Consider the following 14,244-nt stretch of genomic DNA (forward strand, 5'->3'; position numbering starts at 1 on the left):
TCTCACCGTAGCTCAAGCTGGCCTAGAAGTCACTTTGTAGCCAAGGCTGGCCTCAAACGCATCGTACTCCTCCCGTGTGAGCCTTTTCTTTTGGAGTGTGGGGATTGCAGACAGGAGGTACTAAAGTCAGCTCCAAATTGTTTATTGTAGCAAGAAGACAGCCCGGCATGGTAGCGCATGCCTTTAATCCCAGCACTCGGGAGACAGAGGCAGGCGGATTGCTGTGAGTTCGAGGCCAGCCTGGTCTACAAAATGAGTCCAGGACAGCCAGGGCTACACAGAGAAACCCTGTCTCGAAAAACCAAAAAAAAAAAAAAAAAAAAAGAGCTGTTGTAAGAGTAGGTGAGGAACTAGGCGTGTTCATTTGGATGTGTTTAGTAATTATGGTTTTATTTTTCACTTAGATAATCAGCCAAAGGGAGCTTTGAAGAAGCTGATTTATGCTGCTAAGGTTTGCATTATTATGTAAATACAAGGATGAGGAGGAGAATCTACAGCAGGGATTAAATCTATCTGTCCTTAAGAACTAATTTAAAGATTTTTATTTTTTCCATATAAGATTATCTGAGAAATGATTAGAATTTTTTAAATGACGTGCTTTTTTATATTAACTTTAGAAATTCATATAATTTTAGAATTTAGAAAAGTTCAAGTTCTATACTCATTTCTTCAGTGAAAAATACTTCTAAAATGTTTATTTATTTTATAGTTCCCTTTATGCATTGCTTTCCTTCTGGTTTTATTATTTTCTTAACCTGATAGCTCCACATCCTATTTTGAGAACTAAATCCTAGTTTTGCTTTCTTCTGGTTCATTCCTTTGCCCTGTTGTTAGCTAATCTGTGTAGGAAATCCTGATAATGTAGTGTGAAGGCTGCTTTATGGCAGCTGCATTGATGGCTTTATGTTCTTGAGTGAAAACAGAACTGCAGAGCAGTGTGGGGTGTATCTGGAGAGTGTATGTTCTGTAACTGACTATTGCTTTTTTCTATACTCCTTCTTTTAAGTTAAATGCATCTTTAAAAACCTTAGAAGGAGAAAGAAACCAAATTTATACTCAGTTATCTGAAGTGGATAAAATAAAAGAAGACCTTACAGGTAAGGGTTTATCTCCTAAAGAGATTGAATTACTCCAGAGTTTGGCTGTTAATGGTCAAGGCTTTTCAATTTACGAGATCATTTTTAAAGCATGTACAACTGGAGTACAGTGTATCTTAGTGTTCGATTGCTGTGAAGAGACACTAGGCCCACGGCAATTCATTTAACTTGGGGTTGGCTTACGGTTCAGAAGTTTAGTTCGTTGTCATCATTCTGGAAAGTGTGGCAGCACACAGGCAGACATGGTGCTGGAGAAGGAGGCAGCAATTCTACATCTAGATTGGCAGGCAACAGGAAGAGCGCGAGACACAGTGGGACCAACTTGAACATTTGAAACCTCAAAGCCCATCCACCCTCTTAGAAGTGACACACTTCTAAGAAGGCCACACCTACTCCAACAGGGCCATATCTCCTAATAGTGCCATTTCCAATGGGCCTATTGGGGCCATTTTCATCCAAACCACCACATAGTGTTGTATGTTTGGTATAGTTGATTCCAGGACAGCCAGGGCTACACTAACCTTTCTTGAGCCCCCTGCCCTATCCCCCCTACATCCCCAATATCGAATTGAAAAATTTATGATTTTTTTCAATTGTAAAATTGATATTCAATAGTAGAAGTAGTACTGTCTAATATATATATATGTGTGTGTATATATATGTATATATAGTTTGTTAGCATATGTATGAGTAATGTTAGACCTATTAAATAATTTTTTGCATTGAAAACATTAAATTTGTTCACATTGAAAAATAAATTCTGTCAGGTGTTTAGGATGTTTAAAAAAGTATAAATCATATCTCATTTTATTAAAGAAAACTTCATATTTTTATATCTGAAAAGAATGGATGGAAATATTCAGATGTCTGTGCTGGTTAACCCTGAATATAGGACCACAGGGAGTTTTTTTATTTCATTTCTCCTAATGTACATTTTCTTTCATTTTTGCTTTCTAGAAAAGTCTTTATTGATCCAGTTGCATGAGTGTAAATCATGCAGCATTAGCCATGTTTCTGTTTGCAGAGCTTTGCTTTTCCTGCCTGATCTTCCTTACCTGTTTCCAACTATGGACCAGCTGTCACTGGTCACATAGCAGAAAACAAACAAACCAGAAACAAACAAAAACTGCTTAATGAGGAGAAGAAAGATATATCCAAAGTACTTAGGCAACCCTTGCCACAGCTGCCCAGAACCTCAGCTTATCCCGTCTTACCAAGAATCCGGACCTGTGCTCTATACTGTACTATCGCTGTGAGAATAACTTCAGTGTACTCTTTTCCTGTACAACTACCAAGTCCAGGGTTAAGATCTGATGAGAAAGGGACAAAACGGGTCTTTGTCTGAATTTCTAAAGCTTTTTTAAATGAGTAAAATGTTTAAAAAGATTGAACCACTAGATACAGAAATTACTAATAAAAAAATTATTACTGTACTCAAGGATTATAGTAGTTGCATCTTTATTGGCCCTGAGAAAACATTAGTACTGAGAGCATGGATGGTCCATGGGGCAGTCAGTGCATCTCAGTAGGAAGTGTCAGTGGAGCAAGGGATTAGCTCCCCACTTACTCCATTTGCTTCCTCCGGCCTCTTCACCAGCCTTTACTTTCCCCAAGTACTAGTGGAGATGTGTATCTGTGTATAGTGTTCCTTTTAATCCAGCTTTTTTTCTCAGTTGGTCATGAAATTTTTCAGTAGTTGATTTTTGTTGTACATGAACATGTTTTTCTACTTGTCTCTCTCCTTCCCTAGTCTCTGCCCTTTTTGGCACGGTGCCCTTCTTTCTTTGCAGTCAGGGCTTCTCGGTGACCCCAGGCTGTCTTGTAGTCCTGACTCTTCTGTCTCAGCCGCCCACATACTGGGGTCTGTATTGCCTCATGACCACCATGCCTGGCCTGTACAGTGCCCTCTTTAAATATGTGGACTGTGGAGATGGCTCATGGGTAGAACCCTCTCTGCTGAGCCTGACCACTTGAGTCAGTCCCCGGTGGAAGGAGAGAATTGACCCCTGACCTTTGTTAGTTGTCCTCTGACCTTTGCTTCCTTGAGTGTGCTGAAACACGTGTGTACATATATACACACACATAATTTTTAAAAAGTTTTGAAGTAAAATAAAGTAAGAGACAAAAGAGCTAGACTATATAAAGGTAAAATAATTTGTGGTGTTTTGTAAGGTTTCTTTGGTATTAGATGTGAGTCAGTTATAATAAAGATATAATATCCAACAACTTTTTTTTTCCTAAGTGACTGTTTTTGGAATTGGATGGCAGCATAGGTAGGCAATTTTTTTTTTCTGATACAGATGTAAAATTTTTCAGCTAAACCACTTACGCATGATTTCCTGCACATGTATTATATACTACTAATGTATTTACATAAACTGTTCTTTTGGTATGTATGTTTAGTTAACTGATGTTACATTTAATTACTAAGCTTTTCCATGTTTGTTATAATCTTGAAACTGCCCTTTTGAGGTGTAGAACATTCAGATGTGTTTTGGGAAATGATACCTCAGGGAAGGTGAGAGTTGAGGTTCTCCTCTTGGTCCCTTAATAGTAAAGCTGTTCAGAGTTGAAGTAATTATATTGAAAAAGAAATGAGATTTTAAAAAACAGTTGTGTGATAGTTTGTACAGAATTGCTAATTACTTCAAATTGTTCATTTTCATGTTTGTGTCTGTTCTTGTGTGTCTGTGTTCATATGTGTACATGCATGAAGGACAGAGGCTAATGTTGAGTGTTTTCTTCAGCTGCTTTGCACCTTGTTTGCTGAGAAAGGATATCTCGCCAACCCTGAAGCTTGCTAATTTGGCTGGGATAGCTGACCAGTGAGCCCTGGCGATCCACCCTGCTTTGCCTCCCCAGCATGGAAACGGCTTACAGGCTTTATTTTGCTACCCTGCTTTTATGTGGGAGCTGGAGATCCTCTCTTAGGTCCTCATGCCTGTGTGGCCAGTTTTTTTAAAATTAATTAAACATCTTTTATTTTTTACATATATATTTATATCATTATACATATATACAATAAACTACCTATAGCAGGAAGAACCATGACACAATTAGGAATTATATAAATGTTACATTCTTAGTGTTTTGGCTATTTGTTTTTGATAGCCTTGAAGAAAACATCTTTCCTATCTTGGTGCCTCTAAAATTCTGAATGTAAATCAATCTCCATCACATCTTGTCATTATCAACTTAAAACATCTATCTACACCTAAAAACATCTTAACCTCTAAACAACTAAGCTTCACTGTAAAACTGAGCTACCTTGTCGTCAACTCCATCAGAGACTTGAGAAGGAATAAACTTGATTATCTGAGTATGCCGGGAGTGCAGGTTAGTAGCTTTCCAAATGAGAAGATGACAGAGACAGTGTTCTACCTGGATAGTCACCCAAAACTCTCTATTATGTTGGAGCATCTTCTATAGCCTTCTGGCCCAGTATATCTGACAGACATATTTGAGAGGCAGGAGCTATTGAGGACTTGCTTACCCTGTCTTGACAGAATTTGGCTGTCAACTCTGCCTTCATCCAAGCTTGCCCTTTTTTAAGGCAGAATTCTGTCTGTGGTAGAAATGAGAACATTTTGCCCAGTGGCTTGCTTGCCACATTGAAGCTATCTCCAAAGGAGGTTCTTTGATGCTCATCATCCTCTTTGAGGTAGGCTGGGTGTTGCCAGGAGTTAGCCTGTCTCATTGTCAGTGGTGAATCTTTAAAATAATAACATTTTAAATGCCATATTCCGCATGTCTCTGAGGTTTTTGAAGACCTTATGTAACTATCCTGCTTTATCTTTCTATAGAATCATATATATCTGTCACACCTAAGGTGTATATTCTTGTGATAAAAGTAGACTCTGTGTGTGTGTGTGTGTGTGTGTGTGTGTGTGTGTAATAAAGCTTCATTTGAATTCTATACCACTATATCTAGATTTAAATTTATTTTGCATCTATAAACAAAATTCTATACCAGTGAATTAAAAATAACCTTGTAAGTGACGATTGAGGCATTAAGTTGAGGAGTAGATTCACTAATCTACTTTTTGGTCTATCTTCCCTATATATTTCTATATTCCACCTTTTCTTTCTTTTCAACCCCTATTTCCAAACCTAAGAATGTAAGATAAGGAAAAAAAGAGACATCTCTGAGTTTAACCTTGTTTTCTTTCTAAAAAAGACCAATAATAACTTGTAACCAACTTGCATTGATAACCCTCTATAGCTCAAGAAAGCAACCAAAAACCTACCCCACCTCTCTTAAAGGAAATGGGGCATCGCTCCCTTAAGGTTTCTTCCAGCTGATTTGAGATGAATGATACCTAGTAGGGGCCCAAATAAAATGAAGAAATGGCTAAACAACCTAGGAATCGCATTTGTGGTCCAGCTTCTAAGTGTTGAGAAATTCCAGGCTTAGTTAGAATCCTGTGTGGGACAGTCTGAAATGCTGGACCAATCGGGATTGGAAGCTTTTTTAGAAGGGGTCCTGGGAGCTGTCCTGTTCTGATGAGGGCACAGCAATTGAAGCACTTGGTGCTGGAACATGAGGGATACAGGATGTCAGGGTCCAACATGCTGAGGGGAATGCATCAGTCAGGTCTGATCCAATGTCAGTGTCTGGTTCTTTTGCTCTGAAAGCATATAATTTCTCATAAGCATTCTACAGTCCTAATATTATAAGTGTGTAAGGTGTGCATGATGCACAGAACAATTAAGGCTGGTTTTCTGCTCTTTGTATGAGCAGGAAAAAAATACATTCATGCTGTGTAGCCAGTAAAGTCATAATTATTCTTTCTAGTCTTGATCTTGCTTGAGACATTGGCTCTCATTAAACTGGACAACGAGCATTTGTTACCAGCTAGCTGGAATTACAGCATATGTAAAATTTTGGCTTAAACATTAGGGCTGGGTTTATGATACTGGTGATTGCACCCATGGCTTCGTGCGTCCTAGGCGAGCGCTCTCCCACTCAGCTCTCTCCAGCAGCCTGAACTTCAGTGTCACTGAGGTGACGTTTTCATTAGATTATAACAGATACTCAGCATATGAAATAGGGAATACTGAGTGGAATTGCCTGCCTTTGAAACTCTAACCCTCGTAGCCTTCCTTCAGTGACTATTACCTCTCTGGTTGAAAATCAGATGCTAGAATTAGAATGTTGAAGGTTTTGGAGATGTTCATAATAATAATTATCAACAATTAAACAGTGTTAAAATAGTGAAAAGCAATTCGGCAAACAAAACATCCCACAGGTTTTTATTGTTGCTGTAGAAAGTTTTGTTTGTTACTATCTTTAGTAATTGCCCAGCTGTACCACCCTGCACATGTCCAATCTTGCCTATTTTTGATAGGCTTTATTTTTATGAAATTCTTTTAGTTTTGTTCCTTTATGACTTTTAAAATTTTTCTTTAGAGCATATGAAAAGCCTTGAGTCTGAACAAGCATCTTTACAGTCAGAAAACACAGAGTTTGAAAGGGAGAACCAGAAACTTCAGCAGAAACTGAAAGTACTGACTGAGCTGTATCAAGAAAACGAAATGAAACTTCACAGGTAAGAAGTGTTTGGTAACTCCATTGAATGGCAAATGGCCTTAAATCAGTGGTTCTCAACCCTTCTAATGCTACCCTTGACTACAGTTCCTCATGTGGTGGTGAGCCCCAACCATAAATTAAGTTGTTGTGACTTCATAGCTATATTGTTGCTATTGTTAATGAATTGTCATGTAAACATCTGATATGTGGTCTTGACCCACAGGTTGAGGACTGCTGCTCTAAAGTACATGTTACACATTCATAGCCCTAAAGCATGTGATTATTGGAAGTTATCAGCTATATTACATTGTTCATGTTAAAGAATGTTATTTGATCTTGAAGCATGTCTTTCTTCATGGAAGACAATGTAAGTGATGTTGAATTTCCAAGGTATGCCACAAAATCCTCCTTAACATCTGATACACAGCTATCAGATCATTACTGACAAGCAGGCTCAGGCAATCTTGAGTGGTCTCTTTGGATGGAACTGCCTGATGTGTGTAAAACTGATTCCTTTCTCCTGTGCAAATTACTCTTGCTCAGTGTTCCTTGTTAATAGGTGACAGTGTAATTTGCCCTGTGTTCGGGGCACCTGCTCAAATCATCCTTAAATACCCCTTTTGTATCCGATATTCATCTCACCAACCTTTGGTTGGAAACTAGTGGACGATGTTAATGCTCTACTGAGACATGACTGCTAAATGGTTGGTTACACTCATCCACTTCCACCCTCTGTACTGCACTCATACTTATTAAAGATTGGAAACTTGCCATGCACCATGGGCCCATTAATCAAAATAAATAAATAAATAAATAAATAAATAAATAAATAAATAAAATAAAAAATGCCCCCCAGGCTTGCCTACAGCCTAGTCTTGTAGAACTATTTGCCCAATTGAGGTTCCATTTTTCAAATGACTGCAGTTTGAGAAAAGTTAGCAAAAAAAGTAACTAGCACACCTATGTTGAATCCCCAACGTTAAACACTCTGTTCTGAAAATGCTCACCACTCAAGCTGAAGATGCCACTAGTTGTTCTCCAGGAAACAGAGAGTTGTTGGAACTGTTAAAATGTTGGATTTAATGCTTGCCTGTATAGGGTATAATTTAGGCTCAATTATTTTCTAGATTTCTTTTCTTAGATTCAGATGATTCAGATTTAAATACCCGGACTTTGTTTTTTTGTTTGTTTGTTTGTTTGTTTGTTTGTTTTGTTTTTTTGCTTTTGACCCTTGCAGTAGTGTATGGAAATTGCTTCTTGGAATGTATCAGTTCTGATGTGTTTTTAAAATGTATTTACTTGATGTTTTTCATGACTGATATTTCATGTTGCTTGTACTTTTTGAAGTTTAATACTAGAAAAGTGAAATATTAAAATCCAGGAGTTTAGTGTACTGTTTTAAATATGTGATTTCTCATTAAAGTTCCATCAGTGGAGTTTACTTTCTTGGAGTCATTTTCAATTTTAAGGCCATATTAGTTACTTTTTTGTTGCTGTGATAAAGTACCATGACTGAAAAAACTAAACAAAACAAAACAAAGAAAACCAAACAAAAAACAAAACAAAACAAAAAACTTGAAAATCAAAATACTGTGGTGAAGGCAACTTACAGAAGGGAGCACTTGGCTTGCAGTTCCAGAGTTGTAATGGTGAGGGGAGCATGGAAGCGGGTACTTAGAACAAGAAGCTGACAGATCATTATGTAACCTTGAAGAAGAGAGAGAAAACTGGAAGTCGGGGGAGATTCTGATGCTCCCGAGGCCTGCTCCCAGTGACAGTCATGTGGCATAATGGCAGGTTGGTCACCTTTGAACCACAGATATGATAAAACTTTGATGACAGTGCCACCCACTGATTCTTAGCCATCTTGTTTTGTGGTGAAATGGCTTCTTGGTGCATTTTTTTCAGGACCCGGTGTTACATAGTGTTACATAGTGTTACATAGTACATAGTGTTACATAGTGTATTTGGTGTCTCTGCTGCAGTTTCCTTTTTTTTTTACTATTCTGCTGAATAGTAAAAGAGCCCATGGAAAAGCCTGACAGTAGCTTCCATCACACACCAGTGGCTCACTGTTAGTAGAAGAAATAGGTAGGGCCAGGATTAACACTGGTGCTGGTAGCATTCATTCTGTTATTATAATTAATGTGTTCTGGAACCAAATCATTATTTTGACTACCAGTTAAAAATAGGGGCCAAGTGTGGTTGGGTGCCTTTAATCCTAGCCCTCAGGAAGCAGAGGCAGACAGATCTTTGTGAATTAGAGGCCAGCCTAGTCTATACAGTGAGTTCAGGCCAGCCAGTGCTACATTGTGAGACCCTGTCTTTAAAAAAGAAAAAACAAAAACAAGAAGGGAGACAAAAAGCCATAGTATATTAGTTATTGGCTTCTTTCTGCAGTTGTTTTGTTTTGGGGATTTTTTTTTTTTTCCTTTTTTTTTTTTGAGACAGGCTTTTTCTGTGTAGCCCTGGCTGTTCTGAACTCACTCTGTAGACCAGGCTGACTTCAAAGTCACAGAGACCTGCCTACCTCTACCTCCTGAGAGCTGGGATTAAAGGTGTGTTCCACCACTTCCCAGCTAATTGTTGTGTTTTATTAACCAATATAGTGCTTTATTATTACAGGAAACGTTGATAAATGATAGTTAACACAGTTTTAATAATATTTATATTGAATGAATTAATATAAAACACTTGAGACTATTAGTTCTGATAGCACTGTAATGAACAGATTGGGTTTATATTAAATTTCATATCAGAAATACACAGACCTTTTTCTCATGTATATGACCTTATAGCAGTGTATGTCAATTGCTTTGTGGGACACATCAATTCTAATGTGATTTTTAAAATGTAGTTGATTATATGTATTACATACATTAAAAGAAATAAAATACTCTTTGTTTTAAGGAAATTAACAGTAGAGGAAAATTACCGATTAGAGAAAGAGGAAAAACTTTCCAAAGTAGATGAGAGGATCGGCCACGTGACAGAAGAGCTGGAGACCTGCAGGTATGAAGTACTCTATATTGTTGGGAAACAGCATCAGGAAGAGGTAACCAAAATGATGGGTGTGTTTATTTGTTGGTTTTTTTGAGACAAAGTTTCTCTGTGTATCCCTGGCTGTCCTGGAACTCACTCTGTAGTCCAGGCTGGCCTCAAACGCAGAGACTTGCCTGCCTCTGCCTCCTAGGTGCTGGGATTAAAGGCATGTGCCACCACTGCCGCTGCCGCCACCACCAGTGGAGTGGCTTGTTTTTATTTCATTATTTTTAAATTCGGATTTCTTGGTATTTTGCAGATAGTTAGAAAATATAAAAAGGAAAAGTTTTCTTTTCAGGGATTTGATACTTAAGTCTCACACTGGATATACACATGGTTTATGTTAGTTTCAAGTTTGTAGTTATTAATGCTAGTGTGGTGGCATAGGCCTGTAATCCTACTGCTGCGATCCCAGCACTTGGGAGGTGGAACAGAATGATCACAAGATCAAGGCCACCATTGGCTACATAGTGAGTTTGAAGTCAGCTTGGGCTACATGAGACCCGCTCTCAAAGAAGGAGAAGGGACAGGGCAGTTAATCCAAGCTCAAGTGGCTTTGTTCAAAGTGGAAAGAATGTACACAGTAATGTGAAATTAAGGTACAGTTTTCTCTATGCCTGTCCTAGCTCCCAAACGATGACACAGAGACCTATTACATTTATTAATAAGCTTCAAAGAACTAAGCTGGGCAGATACTCATCTGTTCTAACCCAGCTATGCTGATCTGGCTTACTTCCCAGCATGGGAGACCTGCCATCTAGTCTCACCCGGGCTGCTCTTGCTCCCTCAGAGGCCTTGTGGCCACCTCCTCATGGCAACCTTCTCTTCTTCCCTCTCTCTCTTCCACCTGACTCCCTCCTCCTGGGATTGCAAGTCCCACCTCAACTTTCCTGACCAGCTGTCGGCTCTTGAGCTCTTTGTTAACGAATCAGAGATGATGGAGAAGAATTTTTACACAACATTGCGATTGGAGATTTTTCAATAACAATGTCTAGACTGCAACCAGATCTCGGCACAGAAATCAGCATCTGAACACACAGTGCACAATACCATTCCCCAATAGTACTAACAGTGAGTAAGTGTGCCACAAAAGGAGCAGGCCATACTTAGCATTTGAGTAAGTGCTTAGCGAGAGCTTTTGGTTCAGTCTTTAGTGGATCTAAGGAAATATTAGAATGTTTCTATCAGAAAGAAGCAAGCAAAGCAGCATTCTGATTCTTAACAACACTTCTCTTGACCCCGGGAAGAGGAAATTTTAGTTTTATCTAAAGGGAGAAATTATCTTCTTTGTTGTATAAAGACAGCAAGTCATATTTTGCCTTCTAAGAGTTTCTTTCCTGGGACTCTGCTAAGATTACAGGCATCTGAGTAAATCTTTCAGGATTCCTTGCCCTGAAGATAAAAACCTGAGGACCAGGCATGGTGCCATGTGTCTGTGACTCCAGCACTTGGGATGGAGAGATAGGAAGATTATAAATTTGCTCAAGGCCAGGCAAGGCTACACTGTGAGAGCCTGGTGAGACCTTGTTTATTGTATAAATCCTTGTGTGAGACTTTGATTTAGCCACACCCAAGCAGTGGTACTCATAAGGCTTAACTGAAGTTAAAATTAGGTCAAGAAGCTGGTGGGGGAGGTGCATGCATGCCTTTAATCCCAGTAATCAGGGGCAGAGGCAGGGGGATTTCTGTGAGTTTGAGGCCAGCCTGGTCTACAGAGTGAGTTCCATGACATGCAAAGCTACACATACACATACAAACTGTCTCAAAACAAAAAAAGAAAAGAACAATAAAACTCCCAAACATATATTACTATATCTATATCATATATATTATTCTGCTTTATGTTACGTATAACCCCAAGCTCATCTTTGAGAAATGCTGACAAAATTTAAAGTACATCTTTTTCTGACCCGATTCTTTGTTTTGTTGGTTAGTTGGCTGGCTGGGGTTTGTTTTTTGTTTTTGTTTTTGTTTTTTTCCTTTTTGATTTTTCAAGGAGAGTTTCTTTATGTAGCCTTGGCTGTCCTAGAACTCACTCTGTAGACCAAGCTGGTTTCAACTCAGAGATCCGCCTGCCTCTGCCTCCTGAGTGCTGAGCGCTGGGATGAAAGGCGTGCGCCACTGCTGCTGTTTATGCTTGTGTAGTCATGTGCTCTCATTCCTTACTATATGTAACCATAGGGCAATAATTACTGTTCCTTATAGACAGCGCGCCAAGGATCTGGAGGAAGAGCTGGAGAGGACAATTCGTTCTTATCAAGGGCAGGTATGTGTGTGACTGCTGTTGTTTACACACTTTGACTCACCAGAGCTGATGCAGGAGTGTAGCTTCCTCCCATCCGAGGTGGTCATGAGTCTGAACTGTTTCCAGGGAGCTAAAGATTACGAAATCAAAATTAGGAAACTTTTTTCCTTCCTTTGGGAATGAGGATTATATATCCCAAATGAATCTCTGTCCCCATGGCAGTCCCATGTTGGGCTGCGGATCTCTTCCTTGCAAAGCCTTGTAGTTGATTATCATATGAGGTTTGTTGGCTTAAAGAACCGTGCATTCATGTGTTAGAGTCAGGAGAGTAGAGCATGTATACATGAACATATACTTTCAGATGCTGGATGCTTCTCAGGGATGCTGGGCAGCTTGACTTTGTGATTTGTGCACTGAATTTTAGTGCTGGGAATGAATGTTTTTTATTTAAGAAAAACTTTAACTTTGTTTTTAGGTTATTTCTCATGAAAAAAAGGCACATGATAATTGGGTAAGTTTTAAGTTTCCCTAAATCCTCTTGTCAAATCCCTTTCAGAAAATATACTGCTCATTTTAGATTAGGCAAAAACATAAACAGTATTTAAAAAATAATCACTTTTTCCAGCAGTGGTGGCACACACCTTTAATCACAGCACTCGGGGAGGCAGAGGAAGGTGGGTCTCTGTGGGTTTGAAGCCAGCCTGGTCTACAAAGTGGGCCCAGGTCAGCCAGCGAAACCCTGTCTCCAAAAACAAAAACAAAAAACCCTGTCTCAAACAAACAAAAAACCCCCACTTTTTATTAATTTTACCAATGATGAGGTAGTATCAAAGACCAGAGACACTGAGAAATGATTGTCTTTACTTAGTACTTTATTTGTACTTGTCTTTCTGAATGTGATTAATTAGAAAACCATACAGACATTAAGAGGAACCGTGCTGCTAGAAAGCACTTGTTGCTCTTCTGGAGGCTCTTGACTTTCTTTTACTTCCGAGCATGTCAGATGGTTCACAATTGCCTGTCATTCTAGTTCCAGGTGATTTGACATCCTCTTCTGTTCTCTTTGGACACGTCTAGTCACACATGTGTGCATACACACACACACACACCACACATTTTTTTATTTGATCCATCTAATGATTTATATATCTGTAATCTGTAAAGTCCACAGAATAGCTGGAAAATATGTAGAATACTATGTTTAGCCTTTATTAATGATTATTTGGGAATATTGTATGTATGTTCTTCATATTTATTATAAATAAGCTGGGCACAGTGCTGCACACTACCAACGCACACACAGTACTTAAATGCTATGGAACATTGTTCTGTATTTAATCGATGAGCAATATGCATGGATTGTATTTAGTTTTTAGAAAATGACTTCTGTTGGCATTCTGTGAAACTGTTCTAGGCCTTTTTAGTTTCCCATAATGACCATCTGTTTCATTGACTTTGCTCTAAGCTTGTCTGCCAGCATGCTTGTTATGATTGGATAGTTACATTACCAAATAATTCTAGGCTCTGAATTTGAACCTAAATAGTAACATTCATTAACAAGTACAATTAAACTCCAGGTTCATGCTTTTGGCTGGCACGAAACTCATTTCCTTTTTGAAAAGTTCCCTAAATTTAAAATGTTTTAATTAAATTACTAAAATAGATGCAGACTCATGTCTGTTTCCAGTTGTGATATTCTATGCCATCATGCTGATATTTATGATGCTCTTGCATTTAAGTTTATATAGATATATTTTCAAATGTACTATTTCCTTCAAGTTGGCAGCTCGGACTTTGGAAAGAAATCTCAATGATTTAAGGAAAGAAAATGCTCTCAACAGACAAAAGTAAGTATCTGTGTGGGAATATTTAAAAGCCTGAGATAGTTTTTTCATAACGTAATGCTAATATAAAAATAAATTTAAAAATTGTAGTTCTCACATGATCCATTGTGAAATATCTAGTTAGTTTTTACTAGGTGTGAAGTTTTATTCATTTATTTTTGTTTGCTGGTTTGAAGTACCATTCTTAGGCTACTGCAGTGGCACTTTAAAGAAGCTTTTACAAGTTACATTGTAAAAAGTGTAGCTTATAACAAATTAAACCAGTATGAGTAGAGAAAAAACAAGAATGGGCAAAAGAAAGGGTGTTTGTCTCTGGCACAGTGATGCTTAGAAATTAGCATTCTTCACTGCTAGATAGATAAAGTAGTTATTATCTCAGCCCCTGGGTTTGTTGCTGTTTGATGTCATGTTGTACAGTAGTAAAGTGAGAGAAAGAATAAAAGAGATGAGTCAGCGCTTTTCTCAAGGCTGTAGAGTATTGGACTT

General features: G+C 38.4%; 1 protein-coding gene across 3 annotated transcripts in view; it reads left to right on the plus strand.

Moving 5' to 3' along the window:
* The window catches only part of Mia2 (MIA SH3 domain ER export factor 2), a 91,918-nt gene that overhangs the window by 62,691 nt on the left and 14,983 nt on the right, over positions 1 to 14,244 (plus strand). For all 3 annotated transcript variants that reach the window (XM_051146648.1, XM_051146657.1, XM_051146666.1), the window contains 7 exons: positions 405 to 451; positions 1,007 to 1,097; positions 6,508 to 6,646; positions 9,538 to 9,639; positions 11,875 to 11,935; positions 12,390 to 12,425; positions 13,694 to 13,761. In XM_051146648.1, the coding sequence (XP_051002605.1) occupies positions 405 to 451; positions 1,007 to 1,097; positions 6,508 to 6,646; positions 9,538 to 9,639; positions 11,875 to 11,935; positions 12,390 to 12,425; positions 13,694 to 13,761 (544 nt within the window). The remainder of the gene's footprint in view (positions 1 to 404; positions 452 to 1,006; positions 1,098 to 6,507; positions 6,647 to 9,537; positions 9,640 to 11,874; positions 11,936 to 12,389; positions 12,426 to 13,693; positions 13,762 to 14,244) is intronic.

The sequence above is a fragment of the Acomys russatus genome, chromosome 1 (assembly GCF_903995435.1).
Source record: "Acomys russatus chromosome 1, mAcoRus1.1, whole genome shotgun sequence".
NCBI lineage: Eukaryota > Metazoa > Chordata > Mammalia > Rodentia > Muridae > Acomys > Acomys russatus.